Here is a 21,678-nt window from a genome sequence, read left to right as displayed (position 1 = left end):
ATGAATTTGTTACATTTGTGATAGGAATACTGGTCTATTCTATTTTGAAATGAATCCAAGCGCTATTACTCCGACTGGCAGGCCGCAAAACAACTACAATCAGAATTCCCTCACTTTTGTTTGGCCGTCATAATAAGCACTGCATTGTTCTCCCGACAAACACAGGCCTTTTCTTGCCGCGCGCTGTTGACTTCGCTCTTCGCTGAGCGGTACCACTGGCTGCTCCTGCTGGGGCCACGCTAAGGGGAAGATGGACTACCTATACATATGATGTATAGGTAGTTCGTAAAGGCCAGGGGAAGATGCACCACATAGTTAGGATCAAGAAACCAAAGATCTGACTAATTCCTCATGTAAACACGTGCAATTTCAATGCATGGTCCACTCACTGCCCTCGGTTGAATTTAAGCTCATTCTATCATATAGAGATTTCACTATGAAAACATTTTAAAAATATGGAAATGTCCATGTTGCATTCTTGCCTCTCTCCTGCAATGCTGTTCTCTGTGCTTCAGAAACAGTACTTGTTTTGTTCTGTATCATATRCAAGTATAGTTTTTATAGTCTTTTTTATAGTAATGAACCAATTCATCCTGCGTGTAGTCTGTGTGGAATAACAGGGCTGGGATCTCTCTGGGATCATGGATACACAGTGGACCAGCTAACGCAGCGGGTGTGCTGCCCTGGATGACCAGAGGCTCTTCAGGAAGGACAGGCCAAGATGATGGAAGGGGGAGCTGCCCCTTGCATGACAGCAGCGGAGGCCCCAGCCGAGACCTTGTGGGTCATGGCGAGTGGGCAGGCCCCTGTGGGTGGCATGTGGGGGGTGTCTGATGCAGCGTGTCTGATCAGGGGAAGGAGATGAGGCCTTTGGGCTGCTGGAGGAAGCCTCGTGGTCACAGGTCCTCGTCCCTCAGCGACTGGGTACCTGATACCATCTGATACCTGCTGGAGGGACAGCATAGCTGGGTACAGGCAATCCAGGAGGTCTCTGGAAGGCAAGGCAGACAGGTTCCCCACACAGGTGGTCGATGTGCCAACAAGGGGAGATGGTCTGCTGGACTCATCCACACAAACAAGGAAGAACTCAGCAGGGAAGTAAAGACCGGGGCAGCTTTGGCTTTGGTGACTATGAGATGCTGGAGATGCTGTGATGATGATTCCTTTATGGTCATGAGGGAACAAAGCAARAAGTAGGATCACAGCCCTGGACTTCAGGAGAGCAGACTCTGGCCTCTTCAGGTTTATGCTCAGAAGAATCTTATGGAAAGAGGGTGGTCCAGGAGAGCTGGCTGATTTCCACCTGCTCCAGTCTCAGGAATGGTCTATCCCAGTGGGCAGGAAATGAAGCAAAGGCGGCACAAGAACTGCATGGATAAACCAGGAGCTCCTCACTAAATTCAGACATAAAAACGAAACATATAGGGGGCGAAAACAGGGACAGGTAATCCAGGAGGAATATCAAAACACTGTCTCAGCATGCAGGGAATGAGTTAACAAAGCAAAGCCCTTCTAGAGCTGAATCTGCCAAGAAAGGTGAGGAGCAACAAGAAAGGTTTCTGCAAGTGTGTCAACAGCTGCAACTAAAATACTGATCCTTTGCTGCCCTTTACACACTCTTCCCACCACCCATAAATCCAGCCATTTTTCTTTCTCAAAACTTAAGTTCACTTTTCTGCTACCTGCAAAAAGTTTCGTTAAATACACTTCAGCATCGGATCCTCTCCCCCACTTCCAAAAGACAACTGCTGCCCAGCATTAATGCAAGCAAGAGGATACTGACTTACAGGAAAGCATAGTCCTCTACTTTATCCACAGTGTGTTAATACTGTTTGTCCAATTAATTTATAGTTTTCTTCAGACAAGAAACATGGCTCATAGTAGCAGGCAATTTAAGCCTTAAGAAAGAGAGACTGGGAAGYGTTAAGCTGAGAAAGAACAGCCACGGGCACAGCTCAAGGCACAGAGCTGGCCTGCACGTTCAGTGCCTGCCAAGCTCCCTGCGCTAGACCATGGACGCAGCGGCAACAGCTACATAAACAACCCAAACAAGGATGCAGGGTAACAAACCGTTCATGAACCTCCCCTGCTGCAGCTGGGTTAGCTTAAGATACCACCTGATCTGCAGCCCCACCAGGGACCACAGCAGGGACATCCAGCCCCAGCCTCAGGGCCCCTTGGAAGGAGCCAATCCCAATCCTGCTGGAAGASGTGGAAAATCCCCCATTTCCTGCAGCGAGATAGACAAGATCCTAAATCTCAGTGCTCCCACCAGCAGTGCTGTCCCTCAGAGACATCATATCTCAAAAAATGTCTTTTAGATTAACTCTAAGTATTTTAAAAAGAAAAGAAACAACTCAGAAATAAAACGCTTAACGTATTATCTGAAAATCTGGCTGTGTATCTATCAGAGCTGACAACCTGCTTCTAAAATGCCTTCCTGTTTTCTCTGGCAGGGTAGTGTCAGTATTGCCACAGTGCCCTTCAAGCAAGGGATTTTCATTTCCTTATCTTCCCCCGCGCTGCACATCCCACTGACAAATCACAGCCCTTCACTGTCCTCCTGCTGGCTTAAGAAAAAAGCAGGTTCCTTGAAACTGCTCCAGTTCCGCGCTCGCGTGGAGAACAGGGCCCAGATTTAACACAGAGCCACCTGCTGACAGCCAAGCAGACTGGCCTCAAATCCAGGCAGGCCAATGCCAGTGTTGCCGCTGTCACAGATCCATAGCTAGAAGAGAGCAGAGAGAAAATGTGAGAGACAGTTTCAGCCAGCAGAACCCTTTTCTTCCCAGCCCTGCAGAATAGGGACTGCTCTCTGTTCTCAGGCAACCAACAGCTCGGAGSAAAGTTTATGCGGCTATTCATCTATCCTTATCACTATGAAACAGCTTCGGGGGAAGAAGAATTAAAAGTCAAATCATTAAAAACAAAAAAAATTGCCACAAACCTGTGGTATCTGTAAAAACATGTAAAATGGTGTAGACTACTTGAGAGACACAAGAGAGATCCCTTTCAACAGTTACTAGCACTTCTGGCTTTTAATTTCTGTAGTGGCCAAATCTCCAGTCAGCCTAATCACATTCAGTGTCAAAAAAAATCCAGAGCCAGGGGGAAAACAGTTTTATGTCACTGGAAACACTCCTGATTTTCATCTGGATCAGAAATGTCTGAGGAGAAAGCTGCACTGGGCTTGGCTTAGGCCTGTCCTGCAGTCCAGCTGTGCCTGTGTCCACAGGCCATGCCAGGCCTTCTGCATCCCCTCACCGGCACGGATCACACGTGGCTGGCTCCCTGGCTCTCCTGGAGCTACCTGAAAAGGATTCACTTGGGTGCAGGCACGTTTTGGCTAATGCTCCCATAGCTTCTCTCAAACAAACGGATATACTTAACATTTCTGCAGTTTTTAGTGTGTGTGTATCAGGTAGGGAAGACTAAACCACAATCCGTAGTAGAAAGGACTCATCCTGTGGTGTACAAAACGTGACAGCTGACACTAATAGGACAGAGCCAATATCAGAGAAATGGATGGGCTGTGCAGAAAAGTGATTTGGATATGAACGTAGTTAATGTGMAAACAAGTTAGGGTGCTACAGTTAGATCAATGGAAATGACAGGAAATATGGAAAGTCTCTGTGAGGGTGTTAGAGTTGGACGTGAGTTTTAAACCAAAATGACAACTTGGCCTAAAAGTTGACTCAAGCAGGCTGTGTTCGGTGGATGTCAGCAGGGATGGCCCAAGTCTTTGAGAGACATTTGGAGAATCCCCTCTGAGCAGTCCTGAGTCCTCAGGTCTGTGTTCAAGCCAAATCCAACTTCCTCACCTACCTCTTCAAGAAGACACAGCTCCGACGGGAACCAGGGCACACATTCCAGCAGATCCCTCATCCCTRTGCTTTTCCTAACAGTTCAGCTTCATCAGTATAAAACCCATAGAGTCAAAATCGAGCAACCTCTTACTCTGGATACAGTCATGGCAGCAGTATTAAGTATATAAAAGTATGGCCTGTTCTTTTCACTTTTATTCTCCAGGAGTGACTTCATCAGTATTGATTTCTTCTTTCTTTAAAAATACAAAAACAAGAATCACCCAAAACATTGAAAACTATGAGTAGGCCAAAGTTTAGCAGAGAAAGTTGTTGAGACAGAGGCCTTGGCTAAGCGCCCGTCAAAATCAATAGGCGCCTTTCCATTTACTTAATGGGCTTTTGACTGAGCCCTAAGTGAATGCGAGGAAAAAAAATCTGTGTTGATTACACACTGACAAAGAAGTGTTTGAAATAATCCCCTGCCATCTGTCTTTATTTTATTAACCCACTCAGTTGGGCCTGAACAGAAAATCCACAAGAAGAAAAGAGAACTAATTATCCCAAGAACTGCCTGTTTGCATTTCTCACCTTCCCCAAAATGTACACTCCTTGCCCATGGCAAAGATTTCCTTAATTAATTATAACAAACTACCACAAAAGTAAGAGGCTACAGCTATTTAATAGGTATATATGCACAACATGCAAGTGTGGGGTTTTTTTTCTCTCTCTCTCTTGGTATCGRKTCTTTTCCAACCATAATGACTATATGAACCTATCATAGCTGAAATACGTAAGGACATGGTTTAGCAGGCATGGTGGTGATGGGTTTATGGTTAGACTTGATAATCTTAAAGGTCTTTTCCAACCGCAATGATTCTATGATTCTCTCTCTATATATGCATGTGTAGACTATGTTAGTCTCAAGAAGCTTCTATAAGCTCTCTGTTGTATTCATAGGGGGCAAGGGAGCAATAGCATTATCTAGGCTTGTGGGGAAAAAAAGCAGTTGTGTTTAAGTCTCTTTTATAAAATGATTGCTAATGCTTCACACAATCGCTCAGCTCCCTCCGTGGCTTTGCAGTCCTGTCCCAGCCATAAGGATTGGAGCTGATTATAGAATCTAAGGCCCTCAAATACAGAGTTGTGCTGCATTATAGATGAATATATGAACAATAGAATAGCTTTTAATAATAAGCAATAATAACTTATTGCTTATTAGAGCAATAGAGATAATTGCTTATTAGATTATAGATTATTGKTTATTAGCATATCTCTATTACTCTAATAATGTAATGAAAGAACATGGAAAATAACTTCTGTAGCAACACTTCACCAGATGATGAAACCACACAGAGAAATTACACCTCTTCTTTAAATTTCCCCTAGAGCCAGTTCCATCAACTCAAATTTTATGCTATTCCCTCTACCAGTTGACGAAGAGTGTTTTTTATGCATCCTTTTCCTAGGGAGACCAGTCTCTTTCTCAGCAGATAAGTTTTCCTAAGACCATCACAACTCAGTATTAACCTAAGGTGATTTGTAATAAACAGGTTTCCATATTCGAGAGAATTAGGAGAATYAGGAATTCAGGTTTTGTTACATATCAAAAGGGCACACATACAAATCATGCCCAAAAGTTTTGGTGCTACCTTTTCCAACAGAAGCCCAGTAGATATTACTGCCCTGGACTCCAAACAGACCATTTCATAATTTCAGACTTGCAGGAAACCCAAGCTGTAGTTGTGAGTTTCTTGTAATGCCAAATTTTGCGACAAAATTATTTTTCAGTATAACTTTACATGAGTTTAATGGCATTTCAAAAGAGATTAATTTGTCCCTGTATGGCAATATATCCCTGTAAGCCAATATGTCCCTGTAAAGTCAATAAAGAAGTCCAAAGGCCACAAATCATGACAAAGCATGTGGCGGCTCACGTGGAAGGAGCTCATGATCTCTGCTCTGTGAATATATAGCTATAACTGCTTTTTCGAACCTTGGGGAAGCCAGCAGAATGACTCTGACATCTGAACGCATATCTGCCCTTTGGCTCCAAAATTACTTGCAAGAAGCTGTTAACAGGAACAGAGTCATTCTTAATCATTCGTCACAGGGATATGGATGAATATTACAGTGAATGTTCCAGCTTTGGGTATTCTTAAGAGTTTTCTTACCAGTGTTAATAATATGCCCCAAGTATCTGTCAAGAAGGAGTAATTCATGTGTGACCATTAGATCAGGCTGTTCCTGTGTCCTCCTTAACATGCTTTATGTTATTTCATTTCAAAAACTATGCAAGAGTGGCCTGGGCACTCTTTGGATGGTAGATCATCAGGAAAAAGAGGCATCTTGGTGTCAAGTGATAAACTGAAGAGTCACCTCAGTCTTGCTATCAGTCCTTACCTGCTCTACCCTCACCATAAATGAACAGGTCTAACTCTGTGATCTGAAACGTCAGTTACCAGCAGGTCAAGAAYGTTACCACTACAGTGATGTATGGCAATATTTTTCTCTATCTGTTTGTGGCCCCTAAAAATATTCAGGTGGAGCCACTTCGGAAAAGTCACCTGCATAGATTCCTGTGTAGTATCTACACACCGAGCTCCTGTTTGTGAATCCCTCTAAAAACGGCTGACCGAGCTCAAGGGTCAACACATCACAGGTTGAAAACCTTGACTTAAAAACAGTGGGGCCCCCTGGAAGTCACTTATTAAGCTGCCCTAGTCTTTGTATTTTGACTGAAGCAAAAGACAGTAACTATTATTTTTAAATAAGTTTTTAAAACATGGCATATGAGATAGAAAACACAGCTAGTTCTAAGAATATTTTAAAAATCTATTTTTTAATTTATTAGCACAGCTATCAAGAGAGTGTGAGAACACAGTTTGGTTTGGGAGTCAAAAGTTCTGGAGTGSCATCTGAAACTATTCGGACCCTGCCACAAAACAATAATATAACTGCAAGGGCTGTGAGACAATTCCATGCTTGATAGCCTCCCATTTTGTGGAAAGTCTCATAAAACAGAATTGTAAAGTTTATAAAATAAAAAGTCACTTTACTTTCTGATTTTTTTCCTGTAAGAAGTATCTCCAAATAATAAGTGTAAGAAAAACAAAATAATTTTAAACGTGATTTTGATCTTATCTTGATCTTATATTTTTTGAAGTTGTTTTGAAATGTAAACTAAAACATTCCAGGTTATACTCAACTTGCTTAAAATATTTATTTATACCGTAATAATTAAAATTATTGATAATAATTAATAACAACTCTCAGACCAAAAAAGCTGCCTTTCTTTACTGCTGTCACAATGTAACTCTCAGTAAGTCATCTTTCGGTTAAACGGGTCTGCTCATAGGTATCTGCTATTCCCTCACACCTACAGAATTGCAAGGGGGTAAACGAGGGCAAAACTTGACTTTCTATTTTTAATATCCCATTTAACTATGAAGCATCTACATTTAAATATATTTTGGAAAAAAACACTCCAGTGAAAGATTCTTGGTAGGTATTTTTGTGTTTATGGAGTATGTGCCCATACATCAACACTGCCTTGATGATATTGTTAAAACCACTGAAAACGAGGAAGCACAAAACAAAATACCCACCCACGAAATCTCATCATCAACATATTTTTTTCTGGGCCAGATGGTTCACTGAAGCAAAGTGTTAGTCTTTTGTTCAGACTTGGGATTTTAAATTGGAGTCTTGCAGACCACAGAACAGTTTCCAGCAAATTACAGAGGATTTTAATTAGTACCAAAACAAAAAATGTTCCCCATTTGTTTTGTGCAGGCATGCACAGCAGTGAGATTGCCTWCAGGGGAAAGCCTCATTCTCTCCTACAACTAATAAAAGCACTTAGTGGTTACTGTAAAGCTGTTAGGCATTGTAAAATATGGCTTAATTAACAAAGATTCTGAAAAACACAGAAAACTGGGTAGAAAGCAACTCTGAGAGGTCATTTGCTCCACAGCCTTGTCTCAAAACAGSATCAAGTGTAGCTAAGCCCTTGGTGACAGATGCTTGCCTCATTTGCACTTAAAAAGCTTCTAGTTTTTAAGTGGARGTAAAAAACTTCCAGTTTTTAAGTGGAGGTAAAACAAGAAGATTCAGAAATGAGCAACCTTGCAGAGCCTGACAAAGGAGAGCCGAAGGCAATGGAGATGGGAAACTGCTAAGCAGGAAAGGCAATTTAGAAACCAGTATGGTTACTTTGAAGACACACTGAAATACAGTAAGCCGGGCCTGGGCAGAAAGGGTGAGAAATAATTAACCTTAATTAGGGTGTTTCTGGCAGAAATGATGCCAAGGAATCAACCTTAACTGAAAACCTGAAAGGAGAAAAAGGCTTAGAAAAGGTTAACTTTCRTAAATCTCAGCCAGTCATTGCAGATCTATTTTCTTTGCTGCAGACACCCTTGTAAATACATCTGTCCACTTCTTGCACAAGCTAGATCAAGGGAGGCAAGGTACAGAAACACTTTATTCAGCATAAATAGTGCTGGTATAATTTGTGAGAGCTTTGAAAAACAGAAGGAATCACCAAATTGATCCTCGGTGTTCTAACTGTCCCTCAGGTCATTTGATCACTCAATGTTTCTATCCAAATGACTACACATCTTCACTAGGCAATTGGTCCCAACATTTAACAGTCCCTTTAGAGTTGAAGTATTTCCTAATGCACAACTTAATTCTCCCTTCATATTGCTTAAGCCCCTGCAGGCAGGAAGAAGATTTTATTCCATTCTTCTTCACAGTATAGTCCCTCTGATCGCTTCTCCACCCAATCTTCTTAATTCCTGACTACGCAACCCCTACACCATGTTTGCTGGATCCCTCGTCATTCTTGTTTCCTCGCTTTCTTCCGATTTCTCCACTTCTCTCTTGTGGCGTGGTTCCCTAACCTGAGGGGACACGGCGCATTCACCAGGATGGAGTTGCACGCAAGATCTGCGAGCGCCTCCGACTCACAGCAGCGCTGCCACTGCGAGAAGCGACCGGGCAAACCCGCCTAACCTGAACCGCGGTGGACAAGTGGCAGCTCTGGAGCCAGCAYGGGGACACGAGGCAGTGGTTTGGGAAGGGCGATTAGCACAGCTATCCTCCTATCTCCACCTCTCGTGTTCACTCCCTTCGGTATCTGCCACGTACTTTGCTCTCCTCAGGATTAATCTCAGTGAAGACTGAACACAAGAAGTCATCAAGTTTTTGGCCTCTTCACCTTCACCTACTGTTAGTTTTCCCTCTGTGAAACAGTGGGATGTTGCTCTCTTGGTTTTCSTCTTGCAGCCAGTGTTCTTTTATTGAATTTCACCTTATCACATCCATTTCTAATGAGATCTTATTTTCTGCCAGGTTTGGCTCATGCCAAATAGACCTTATTCTTCCTAGTAGTTGATCTAGTTCCCACTTCCTTCTTAAGTTTCAGTTCACAATATAACCAAACRGATCACCTTTTTTGTTACCTTTCCCCCTTCACACTGTATATATCCAATTAATACTTCTTCCAGAAAACGGCAGTTCTCTCGGTCTGAAACTTATCCCACACGRTCATCTCCCATAGTCCCCTGAGAGCCCTGAAATCCACTTTCTTGAAACTCGTTGCCTCTGCTTTGCTCTTCTYGCTAAGACTCACAATCTCTTGGCGTTTTGTGGGCTTAGTTGTAGTGCCAGGCTCACATTCTCAGTGGAATCCTTTCCACTAGTCAGAAACAAGGCCAAATATTGGTTGTTATTAAGAAGGTTATTTTGTCTACTTACTGTGTAATAAAGTTATATCCAGCTAACTAGGGTTTAAAACACAGTCTTGTTTCTTTGTTTAAAAAAAAAAAAAACTCAGCTCAATTAGAAATATTAAGAAACCCAGTCCTCTTGCAACACTTGTAGCCTGACACAGATCCCTGTAGAAATCCTCTTGATAATTTGCCACAAACCACAAAATCACCTGGGCAAGCTTTTGTTCAAGCATGGCAAACCAAATCATCATACCAAAACCCACCTTTACAGCGCTGGTACAGATGGCAACCTCAGGCTTTGCAGCCTAAGGATATGGATACTTGTGCTGAAGTCATATCACTGGATTAAGGTAAACTGAATATACAAGAATACAGAAGAATAGGGGGATAACACCGAGGAAGGGTCCCCCACACCTGCAAGCCCTAAACAGCCTGACCAGGAGGAGATAAAACCTGCGCTCAGGGCCTCAGGGGGAGGCTGAGCCTGGCTCTGAGGAATGGCCAAGAGCATGATTCCCCTGAGAGCCAGCTGATACAGGCCCCTAGGAAGGTCAGTCTGACTGCTAGAGAGATGATGCCCTAAGCAGGCTGGAGGAGCAAAGCAGCCCAGGTAATCAGGCAACTTCTTAGTCCTGCTATTAGAGCAGTGTGAGGGCTGCCCCTGGGTCAGGCCTTCTGCTGACCAGCAGTGACTACAGGTCTCTGGGTCGGYCCACAGGCTCCCGGTCAGGGTACCACATAAGAGCTGTACTTTGTCGCTTCCTGGCTTTTCCTTAAGGGACAGTGTTTCTGTAACTCTGAAAAACAGTGGCTTCTTTCAGAGCTGACCAGTTCTGCGTTTGTGCTCCACGCGAGAAGGAAAAGCTGCGTTTCTGCCTGTTGTGCAAGCGGAGTCCCCCCCGCCAGGAGAAGCGCACTAAACGCCTCCGCCAGAGCCACCCTATGCGCTAATCCAAGGCGTAAGCTTATCCACGGCTCTAAAATCAGAAGCCGAAACGTGTAATCTGCTGACTTGCTCTAATGCCCGGAGGCTGCGGCGCAGCGCGCTCCCGCCTCCAGCCGCAGGAGGAGAAGCCCCTTCCCAGCGGGAGCAGCCTCTTCCCGCGGGCAGCCCGGGGCGGGACCGCGCCGGGGCGGAGCCGCCGCGCGCCCACAAAGGCGGCGGGAGCGGCACCGCCCGCGCCTAGGCTCGGCTTAGCGCGGTTGGGCTCGGCTCGGCTCGGCGGGGCTGGCATGGAGGCGGCGCGGGGCTGCGTGGGCTCGCTGGCGCGGTGAGTGCGCGCGGCGGGGCCGGCCCCGCGGCTCCGCTGTGGGTCGCGGCTCCGCTGTGGGTCACGGCCCCGCGGCTCCGCTGTGGGTCGCGGCCCCGCGGCTCCGCTGTGGGTCGCGGCGCGGGGCTGGCGGCTCGGAGCGCCGTGCAGGGGCCGGGGAGGGCTCCTCCGCGCGCGTCCCGGCACGGCTGCTCCTCGGTAGCCCTTAGCGCTGCTGCAAACACGCCCCGAACGCAGGGCGCCCCCGGGCTCCCCAACCACCTYCAGGCTTTGTTTTTATTTTTTTCGACTTAGCCAGTTCTGCCGTTGCTACCAGTGTGAACTCTGCCCTAAAAGTCAAACGGTGCCGTGCTCCAAAGCCACTCGCGTTGTGCAACCCTGCCAGTGAGCGCGGCCGAAGGCTGTTGCACCACGTTCTTAAACACTCATGGGCCATTGCAAGCAGAGATAGAGTGAAATGTGTGCACAGGGCTCAAGGCAGGCTGGTATTCTTATTAATTTTATTTTTCCTCATTAATGAAGCTGAATTCATCTGTCATCAATCCCCCCTTCCTCCAGCCTCGAGGTTACACTGAATGCCAGGGATGGTACCTGCAAGCCCCCTTTTAACCAGCTGTAACCCAGCAAGCTGAATAAGACTACAGACATTGAAGATATTTCTGTTTTTTTTTTCTTTTCTTTTTTTTCTTTTTTTTTTTTCCCCACTGGCGTTTCAACTTTAAAGAATAATAAAACAGCGGTGGAGTTGTCCATGTTAATAAGTCACTCAACTTTCTAATAAAGTTGGCAGGCACTTTGCAATGCTCCCTGCACCTGTACCCTTCGCTCCCTGRCTTGGCTTGATCGGCTTTTGGTAGGAAACTATTTTCAGTAAGTGCAGTCTAGGAGAGATACTCCTTGTGACAGGGTTGTTTTTGTGTGGTTTTGGAGGCCTGGAGAGCCTTGTGGGAGCCCCAAGCCTAGGCTGGGCTGTCCTAAGTCTGTGGSCATTGTGGGTTGGAGGGAACAACAGGTTTTAGGCAACAGGCTCAGCAATGAAGAGCTTCAGTTCTGTTAGCCAAGAGTGGAAGAGCATCGTGGCTTCTGGTGCCAGGCACTGGCTGAAACCTCACCCCTCACGGGAGCCCAGGCTCATAAGGCAGGCTTAGTTTAGGTGTGGTACTGACTGCGTTATTGAAACTCTCCAGTATCTAGCATCAACTCTCTAGTAGAAGTAGGCAACGCTGGCGATCATTTTTTTGTTTTTCTTATGTGTACTCAAAAAAACTGCTTAGAGCTGCCAAAATGGCCCATATATGTTGGCCTATATGAATGGTTCTGCATCTGAACCTTTGCTTCTCAGTGATTTTGAGGCCTGCCACTGTATTAAGATGTGTCATGGCTTTTTAGCTTTTTCTCATATGCCTTGCCTTTTGGGCATGACACCTTGGCTTGAGTAACRGGAAAGAAAACTGTTTAACCATGGAGGGATTTTGTCATCGCCAAAAACAACCCCTTTTCTTGGCAGTATGGTCAGTACGTGTGGAAAGTGTCTTGGTATCCTTTGCGTTTCCTAAGGTGGAGGTGCCCTGTGGAGTCACCAGCCCTGGCTGAACCTCCCATGCGAGGAGGAGACGTGGGTGATTCAGAGGGGAGCTGCCCAGAGCCCAGCAGCGTGACTGGGGCTGTATTAGATTAGTCAGCGATCAAAAACACACCCACTCTTAGCACACGTCCCCCGTAGGTCCCGGGGGCCTGGCCAGTGTCGTGGCTTTTTGTCACTCTGACCTTCTGCCTGGCCCTTCTCTGGAAGGAAAGTGCTCAGCCCTGGGCTGGAAGCACGGCCAGTTTCCTGAAAACACCTTAACCGTCCACGCTCGCTCCATGTGAGAAGGAGGGAGGTTTCTACCAGCCAAACGTGTGCATGCGTTAAAAGGAAGGGAGCCCAGTTTTCAGGTAGCACTGATGAGTATTAGCTTGAGCTAGAGTGGGAAAGAAAAATTGCCCTTCTTAGGAAGTGCAATGAAAGTTGTGGTAGTGCTGGAGGAGCTGGTGAGGGAGAGAGGGTCTCCCCTTTTGTCTCTGGGTGAGAGGCAGTAGCCTAAAGCTGTGTAGAGGGGCAGTTCAAGAYGACAGCAAGTAGGAAACGAATTTCTGAAACTGTCTGGCTCTTTACAAAACTGACTGCTCATATGTCCCAGAAGACATGCTTGAAAAAAATGGATGAAAGGTCTGGAGAAGGTCTTCTCCTTACTCAGTGGGGACTTGCACAAAAAGGGGAAAGTAGGAGGGCATTTTTTGTTGAATAACTCTATCCTATTTCATAAGTTTTCTAGGAATTCCTGTAGTCAGTCTTGTGGAGAAAAAGACTGCTAATTCACTTCCTCCTCCTCTAAAAGTGTTTGAGAACAGTTTTTGCTATGTGAAGCTGATATCTGACCCYGATGTTGTGTGAGAACAAAGCAGGGACATATCCATTTCCCACCCTGGACAACTTTGTAGTAAGGACCAGTCAGTATCCAGGGAATAAAACTGGAGAATCCAAGAGATTAAATACTTTCTTACATACACAAGACTAGTTTAAAAACAGGTCAGCCCTTTCCTGGTATCTTGCAGAAGTGGAGGAGGTTTCTGGCAATCTATTTGGCTGTTGAATTAACCAATGCAATTGGCGGCAATACGTTATCAGCAGGTGYAGACGGGAGCAATTCTGCACCTTGATGTGGGAGCAATTGCCATTTATGTGCTCAGATTTCCAAAGAGAACCTAAGTGGTCCCTGTTAAAACAGGAGGTTGCYCAGGATAAGCTCAGAACCATCTTTTTTTTAAGTGTCTGAATTATTCTAGGCTCTCTGCTATCATGACCTGACACTCCTCATTACGTACTCTCATTACGTGCATTTCTTTGATACCTTAGGACACAAATAAGTTCTATTTTATCATTTCCCAAACTAGATGCAATTTTGTAGACTGTGGACGATAGATATTTGCAAAATACACAGGTGTCTTAGTTATTTGCAAGTCAGCTATAAAAAGGATTCATTTGCATCCTAATAATAGGTATTTTAAATATAATAAGAAAATTATTCAGTCTTCCTGAAGCAAGCTCCCATCTGAAATAATAGCTGGGAGTAGTCCTTGTGAGCTATCTGAATGAGTATTTGTCTTGCAGGTAAAGAGGGATCTGTATCACTGAGTGTAGTAAGAGAAAGAACTGCTGCCTTTCCAGTTCACCACAGTGCTAAAACCTGTTGGCCTCACTGGAACCGAGACCTTGACCGAGTCCTTGATCAGCTGGACCGAGAAGGAACTTGGCCCATGTCTGCTCAAAGTGGTTTTTGTTTTAGAAGTGTTTTCTAATGTCACTGGCAAGAGAGCAGTTCAGAGACAAGTGTGTGTATAGACTGTGCAATATTTAGTTTGGAAAGCAAGCTCTGCAAGCCCAACCTGAGCTGTGAATTACTTGCATAACGTGCTTGTGCCACTGAACTCGAGAGTCCTTCTCAAAGTGTTTGACGTTATTCTTTTAACTTGGTTGAAATTTTCTTTATCTTAGATCTTTGATATCCATGGGAGCATCTGTGGGAGCAGTAACCAAACAGACCCTGTTCCCTCCTCTCATGCCTGCAGGACGACCTTTCCGTGTGTCAAATGCCTCCCGAAGCAGCCGGAAAGGGATTGTGGCCAGCAGCCTGCAAGAGCTGATCAGCAAGGTAGAGAAAGTTCCCTCTCTCCTCACAGCTAMCTGGTCAGTCCTGTATCCCGGGAAGGTGGCCCATAGGCGACTTCTGAAAATCACCCCTGGGGAGGCGTGAGGGAATGTGGCTCATGAGCAAGTCTCAATACTTCATGACAGGGAAAAAGGTTCATGGTGATGTGCCACCTTTTATATGCTATAATCTGTTTTATTACAGACCTTAGATGCCTTCCTTATATCTGCTGGAATRATTACACTGGTTTTGGAGGAAGATGGCACAGTTGTGGAAACAGAGGAGTTCTTTCAGTCCCTGGATGATAACACACACTTTATGATCCTGGAAAAAGGACAGAAATGGACACAGGTGAGTGCTCACTTGGAGACAGGGGAAGAGAGGGAGCAAACTTGCCCTAAAGAAGGGAACTGTTGCAGATTGATGCTAAACCTTCCTGGATAATGGATCAAGTTGAGGTGCGTTGTGGTGGTTTTTGGTTTTTTTTTTCCCCTGCCCCTTACTTGAACATAGAACTCTTGACAAGGAGCTGCCATGAACTGAACAAAAAGTTGCAACTGAAAAACAAATTTATGGGGAAAATTGCAGTTTTGGAAAATCTAAATAACCTTGTTCTTGAGCATGTGTCTAACATAATAGGAATGAGGACTTTCTGTTAAGCTAAAAACACAATCTCCTTAAAAGTTATGTTATAGAACTGAGAAAAGACCAAACTAAATAGTGCAAAATAAGTTTTGCTTTGTTGTGGATCAAGCGTAGTAGTTTAGTGACAACTAGAGAAATGTCTGTAATCAATCTTGCAAGTGGTTAAAAGGTGTCATAAAAATACAATGACAGCCTASGTGCTTTAGGATATTTTAAGAACTACTTAGTTTGACTTTAACTTTCTCATTTGGTATCTTTAGTTTCTTCTTTGGAGGCTTGTGTGATAGTAGCACGACTGTAYGTTAATACAAACCAAATTCTGAAGTGCCTCACTGTGAAACAATTGTTCAAAAGCTGTTATCAAATTAAAAAGAAAGAGTTAGGGGTGTGACTCTGCCCAGCTCCTTCCCCCTTGCCCTATGCCCTGTCTGGCATGGTGCAGGATTAGCTTAAGTGCTGCCCTCGCCGAGTGTCCTGAGTGACAGTGGAAGAACATCACAATTCCACCATCATTCACCTGGAGAGCAGGAAAGCTCTGTCACGCTACATCAAACATCCCGAGGGTTCACAGAGTATCCTACAGGAGTGTTCAAATGCATGTGCATGATCCAAACCTCTTTTGCAGGGAGGACAGCTGTTGGAGCTCAGCTCAGAGGCTGTCAAAGTAAAATAAATGGCCCTTAAACTACTGGCTAATGACATAGGACAGTGTTCAACTCAGCAGTATTTGCCTTGGCGCTGGCTGAGCACTGGGGTAACAAGTATGAAAAGCCCCAGTCTTACACAACTTTATTGCTTCATCTAATATGCAGAAGCAGATCGTTAGCTGCCAAGCTATTAATTTTTAATAAGAAGTGRTGTGTAAAGTAACTCATGTATCCACTAGATGTCTCCCTAAAGATGCTTGCTTACTGGCTTATTTTTTTCCTTTCCTTCAAATAAATGATCTAGTTCTGAAAGGGCACAAGGGCTGCTTGCATTCAGACTTGCTGGGCAGAYGAGGCAGGAGTTAGGATGGAAAATCCTGCCATGTTCCTTCTCTGCTTTTTCATAGGCATGTTCCTCCTTTGCTTTTTCAAAGACAACTTTGACAGATGTTGTCTTTGCAGCCATTGATAGGGTTGCTAGTTGGTATTGTGTTGCTCCCTAAAAGGAAGAGCCTAGTGTCTCATTTTCCATTGGAATAGAATAGCATCCACTGGGATTTCTTGCAGTCTCAATGTAGCCTGAAAAGGTCACCATGTTGAAGTAAAGACATACTTGAGAGGTGTTATGTCACTTCAGAACTTAAACTCTAAAAGAGCCCAGAAACTGGATCTATTCGGGACAGTTTCAGATGCCTGATCAGGACTTGGACAAAATTATACAACCTACAGATTTGCTTTATTCTAACTGCTAATGCTTTTAATTCAAACTTGGAATTGATTGAGAACTAGCCCGAAAACTGAGTTGCTCCTAAAACCTGTGGTATTGACAATTGTCTTGCCTTGTTCTGCTGGCTTATTATTTGTGTCTTTTTAATTAGGCAAGAAGTGCACTCACACCTGTGAGGCAAAAGAAGAAAATGGGAGTAGCTAACATCACATTTGATCTGTACAAGCTGAACCCCAAGGATTTTATTGGCTGCTTAAATGTGAAGGCCACTTTCTATGAGATCTACTCTGTGTCGTATGATATCAAATGTATGGGAGCAAAAAGCATCCTGCGGTAAGTGCCCACCTCCAGTGCTGACAAGGCATGGGTTTTAATGACAAAACCGTGTGCTGGCTTACCAGTTCTGTGACAGCAGGTGTGTTTGTGAACTTAGTATTTTTTATTAATTCTTACAAATTGGTCAACATGCTGGAGCTTCTGTTGAAAGGTGGATAACTATCTTATAAAAGGTGGTGGTTTTTTTTTTTTTTTTTTTTTTTTTTTTTTTTTAGTACAACTAGATGTAGTTCTTGATAGTGGAATCTGAAGGTTTTGTCTTTGTTTATGAGCTTCGTCTCCTAACACTCAAGGTACAGGTTTTTTTTTTCCTGTTTTAGAGAATTACCTAAGCTTTTAACTTTTTGAAAAATACAGGAGGCTGCAGAATGAGTATCATATTCTTTAGATTGGTACCACAATAGGACAAAATGAGATGGGAATGTTGTTAAGCAAACTGTTAAGCAAGCTGACAGAGCCTAGGAAAAGCCACTGGTTCCTCCCAGGACTGAGCTCAGGTGGGTCGTGAGTTTGGCAGAACTGGCTGTTGGGAACTGTTACCTCACACAGAAGATAAATCTCCATGTGTCCCGTCCATTGTTTCCAAGTCTTTGTGCCTTGTCAAGAGCAGCTGTATGTGCCTGTGAAGAAATAGCTCCTTCGCAAAGGTACCATACTTCTGCGCTGGCAAATGTTTAAGTTAGTCCTGCTCTGCCAGGCCTTTCACGATCTACCCCGTACAAAGCAGTCAGGTCTACGTGCCTCCAAGTGGGGTTTACACTTCATCAGAGCAACATGCAGTTTGAAGAGTTCAGGTAGTCCCTAGCCTCAGGATGCAAGCCTTAACTATCAAATCCTAATCTTCACTATCTCATATCTGGCTGACCTCTCCACTGTACTTAGATAGTCCTTTACTTTTTCAGGCTGAAGCTGGTGTGTCTGTAAATGAGACTTTGTATCTTTGATTTGTGTACAGTAGTTACACTGTTCTGTGCAGTACTGGCTTCATTAGAGCTTCTTCAAAGCAAAGGGCTGACACCCTTGGACAGCTGCACTCCTCCGGTTCCTGTGTTTGTTAGATCCCTTGAGCCAGAACAAACTTTGATTTCTGGCTATCTGTTGTGATTATCAGCACTGGAACTTGCAGTGTTTGAGGAGGAATTTAAGTGACAGCTCTGCCTGCCTRCACCATGCAGCTGGTGAGCAAGAAGCGGTGCCAGGAAGCAGCTGAAGAAGCTGCTGAGTTCTTCTAGAAGCTCAGCGATTCCACAAAGAGTGGGCTGTAAGGGAGATGCCAGCACAAGGGTGGGAAAATAGCCCCTGGGCCAAGAACAGTGAGAAGAGAGGCACTAACCTTAGACACTCTCAGGYTTAACCACGAGACCATCTGTCCTGACTTGCTGCTTGGATTGGAGTCTGTCTGTGTTAGTCCTTCTGAAAATGGGTGCCAAATTATTACCTCTGATGCCCTATCCGTGAGCCCTCCCTCGGGAGTGTGAAGGGAAACTGCTTCAAAACACTGCAGGTCACTGGAGGGAGGCGCCCACTGCCTTCCAGTCTGATCAGAGCATTTTCCCCAATGGTTTCTCCCTCCAACTGCACAATCAAATGTTCAGTTCAACAAATAACTTCCTCAGTGGTTTGTGTGACAGCTGCTCTCGTGTGCGAGTGGCCTCGTGCAGCTGCTCTAAGGCCTGGAAGCAGGTGCAGCTTTCCTTGCCCTGGAGAGCTCGCTGCCCTGTGGAGGGGCATGAGGAAATGGCATCGCGGTGGGAAGCAGGGGTAAGGTACAGCAGCTTGAAAGGCTTCCCAGGCTTCCCCTGTCCAGGGGCAGTGTGGTAAATGCTTAGGAAATGCTGTGTTTTGACTGCAAGCATTCTTTAATTATGGTGGAAAAAAATGAATTTGTAAGCAGAGAATTTTGTGTTCTCTGCTAGAACTCAAAGGACAAGTGAATAGCACCAGTAGGTTCACAAGTGCCTGGCTTCTTGGATGGAAYTGAGAAAGGCTTCCCCCTTTTTTGCAGAAGGGGAAGACTGCTCTGGTTTCTGAATCTTCAGAAACTGTTCCCTTTCCAGTGTTGGAATTGTTCCAGTCACAAGTATAACTAAGTTGAAGGACCACTGAAATATAATGTCCGTATCCTTGATATTCTGTGGTTATTTGCAGTCTATATGCTCCTGATTTTGATTTATGGAGCTGTATTGATTCCCACACCCTGTTGGTACCATTTTACTGCTTTGAAGCATTTGCTGGGAACTGAGAATTCCTATGGCTTGCTCCTTGGGCGATGTTAATGTGCCTGTGGCACATGTGCCTGTAGGGACACACGGGATGTCCTCTCAGTGACTGGCCTAAAGGTGAGAACCAAAATGTGTTCATTCTGCATGAATGCTGCTCAGCTCCCAGGCACAGGTAAATATTCAGTGGTCCTGTGGTAGCTCAAGTGATGGTTCTGCAGAAGCCTGTGGAAGTCTAGCAGGATGACAGACCACTTTAAATGCATTTTCTGGTTCTGCCTAGGCCTGCTGCTTGCCAACAAGTGCAGTCAGTGGGCACAGAGGTAACTGCTGTAAAGAAGATGTTAATATGACCAGCTCTCCAGAAGTGAGGAAGAACAAGAATTCTTAGATGTATCTACCAAACTCATCGTAGAGTGGTGTCGGGGGGAGGAAGGATATGACAATGTTGCTGTGCTGATGAAAACTTTCCTAAACAAGTGGCTTTCCTTCTAGGAAGGTGCTCCAGCTAATATCCCACGCAGCACAAATAGTTGGACAGTTCCTTGTGTGCACCGGCACGTACGTGCTGCAGCTGATGGACGAGTACGATGACGGCCGCGCRTGCACGAGAGCAAAGCGGGAGTAGGGAGCACAGCTGCGCGTCTCGTGCTGGATCCTCCTGCTTCAGGATGTTCTTCTGCCCAGTTGTGATTGTCATGATGCTCAAGCCCTCAAGTAGGGGCTGTCCACTGAGGTGAACTAACCTTTTCTTTCTTTGTTCTTCCTCCTCCTGTGGGAAAGCTTGTAGGCCTTAGCCATAAAATGTTTGGTGGTCRTGTCCTCTTAATGGAAAAAGGATGGGGACCTCGTGTTTGAGAATGAGGCAAATGAAGAGAGGCTGTCTTTGCTGCAGCAACTTGCGATGGCAATTCAGGATACTTGGAAGCAGGCAGGCTTTGCATCCTATTTTTTTTTCCTTGTACTGTTCAAAACATGGTTTGTGTTCATAGCTGTCTACTTGTCTTCTGAACAGAGTGGACTCTAAAAGGTTTGTTTAGACTTTTTTAATAGTCTCTGACATCCCAGCTGATACTGGCGTTCAGCTGTGCCTGAGGTCCAAAAAGGTGGAGACTCTTTATTTACAACAAACTGAATTCTGCTTCAGTGGCTCTCTGACTGATCACATGAAGTCTAGTGCAGCTGCTAAGCAGAAGCTATAAACTTAGCCTTACTTTTCTTAAAGCAAGCAAAAACATTTCATGTAACTCCTTACACTTTTCTTCAAATCCACAGAAAGTTCTGGTTGGTGTAGTCCTGGTAGCTGAAGAATATGTTAAATCCCTAAAGCACTGAAAAAAAARGCCTTAGTTTCAAGAATATGGCTTACAGGAAGCCTCCTGAGCCTCCCTTCAGAGCTAAACCTTCAGTTTTGTAGCTTCTACTGCCCCAAGATTTGACACCACATCACAGGCTTTACTTAAGGTAAATGTAGTGTGGGTCTGTAGAGACTCCTGAGCTCAGTGCCCCTATATTCAGGGGAGAGCAAGGGGACTAAACTTGTATAACATATGTGTGCTCTTAGACCAGATATTTGCAGTTCTGTAGTCTAGCAAGGTGAGCTGTGTTAAAGGGCAAAGTTTTAAATCTTTAGGTATAATTGTCCAGAATATTTTCTGCAGTTTACTGAGCGGCTAAAATGACTTATTTTCAGCAAGTGTCTCCCTAATAGTGTGAACAAACAGTAGTAGGCATCTTGTGTCAAAATGCAGACCCCTGATGTTGAAAGAAGGGGAGGAAAAAGGTATCATTGAAAGGATTTTTTTGAGGTAGCTTATGACCATTTTAGATGCMTGCTTGGATATATTCTTGCTCAATAGCAGGAGAGTTGCAGATGCTACCAGGAAGAGAAACTCAGTGACGGGGGAAAGAAAGCAGTAGGAGCAAAAAGGAAAGGATGCCCAAATGCCTGCGGCACCTGTATGGAGACAAGAACTGTTTCACCATCAGCTGCCCTGGTTAGCCCTCCTCTGGGGCTGGAAAGGAGAAGAAAACCCAGTGCCCTAAAAGAGTGACAGGGGAACAGAAAGGCCAAGAATTGTGGTTTGTGGTATCCATTCTGATCTATCAGCTGGATGTGTTGGCTTTAGATATCACTAATACCCACTTTATCGACAACCTTCACCTTCCTATGCCTATTTGTGCCTTCCCTTTAAGGATGTGACTTAGCTGAGGCTGCATCTCTCCAATGACTCTTTGTTGGAATGAGAAGCAGCCTAAAGGCCACCCTTAAAGGGACTGATGGACAAGTTTGCCAGATCTGTCTCTTTGGTGATGGTATTAGGAATGAGTGGACAGCTAAGAAAGAAGCCATGTTTTCTGTTTATTTTCCATCCATATGAAAGTTTTGCTTTTCTTCTAGAGGGGTTGAGGGGTGCAAGGGGACAGCTACTGCTTAATATTTTCTGCCAGGGAAGAAGGCCTGCAACTTGTAGCACTGTTGAGTGGCCTTTAAAAGAAAACACTAAAACAGCACAGTGGCCCCTGGGAAGGAGGTTGTGCTCAAGTGAAAGCTTTGCACTGTGCGCGTTGTTCTCTTCCCTCCGCCACCACACTCTGAAATA

General features: G+C 44.8%; 1 protein-coding gene across 1 annotated transcript; it reads left to right on the top strand.

Annotated features, from left to right (window-relative positions):
* The first annotated feature begins 10,773 nt into the window (after positions 1–10,773).
* Positions 10,774–21,678, top strand: CIDEA (cell death-inducing DFFA-like effector a). The gene is made up of 5 exons (XM_026033845.1): positions 10,774–10,812; positions 14,348–14,504; positions 14,706–14,852; positions 16,672–16,853; positions 19,571–21,678. Exons 1-5 carry the CDS (start codon positions 10,775–10,777, stop codon positions 19,701–19,703), a joined length of 657 nt encoding a protein of 218 aa, XP_025889630.1. The 5' UTR covers position 10,774; the 3' UTR covers positions 19,704–21,678.

The sequence above is a fragment of the Nothoprocta perdicaria genome, unplaced genomic scaffold, assembly GCF_003342845.1.
Source record: "Nothoprocta perdicaria isolate Ctin4 unplaced genomic scaffold, notPer1 scaffold_134, whole genome shotgun sequence".
In the NCBI taxonomy this organism is placed as follows: Eukaryota; Metazoa; Chordata; class Aves; order Tinamiformes; family Tinamidae; genus Nothoprocta; species Nothoprocta perdicaria.
Note: the sequence above shows the minus strand (reverse complement) of the source record. Positions and strands in the feature narration are given on the sequence as shown.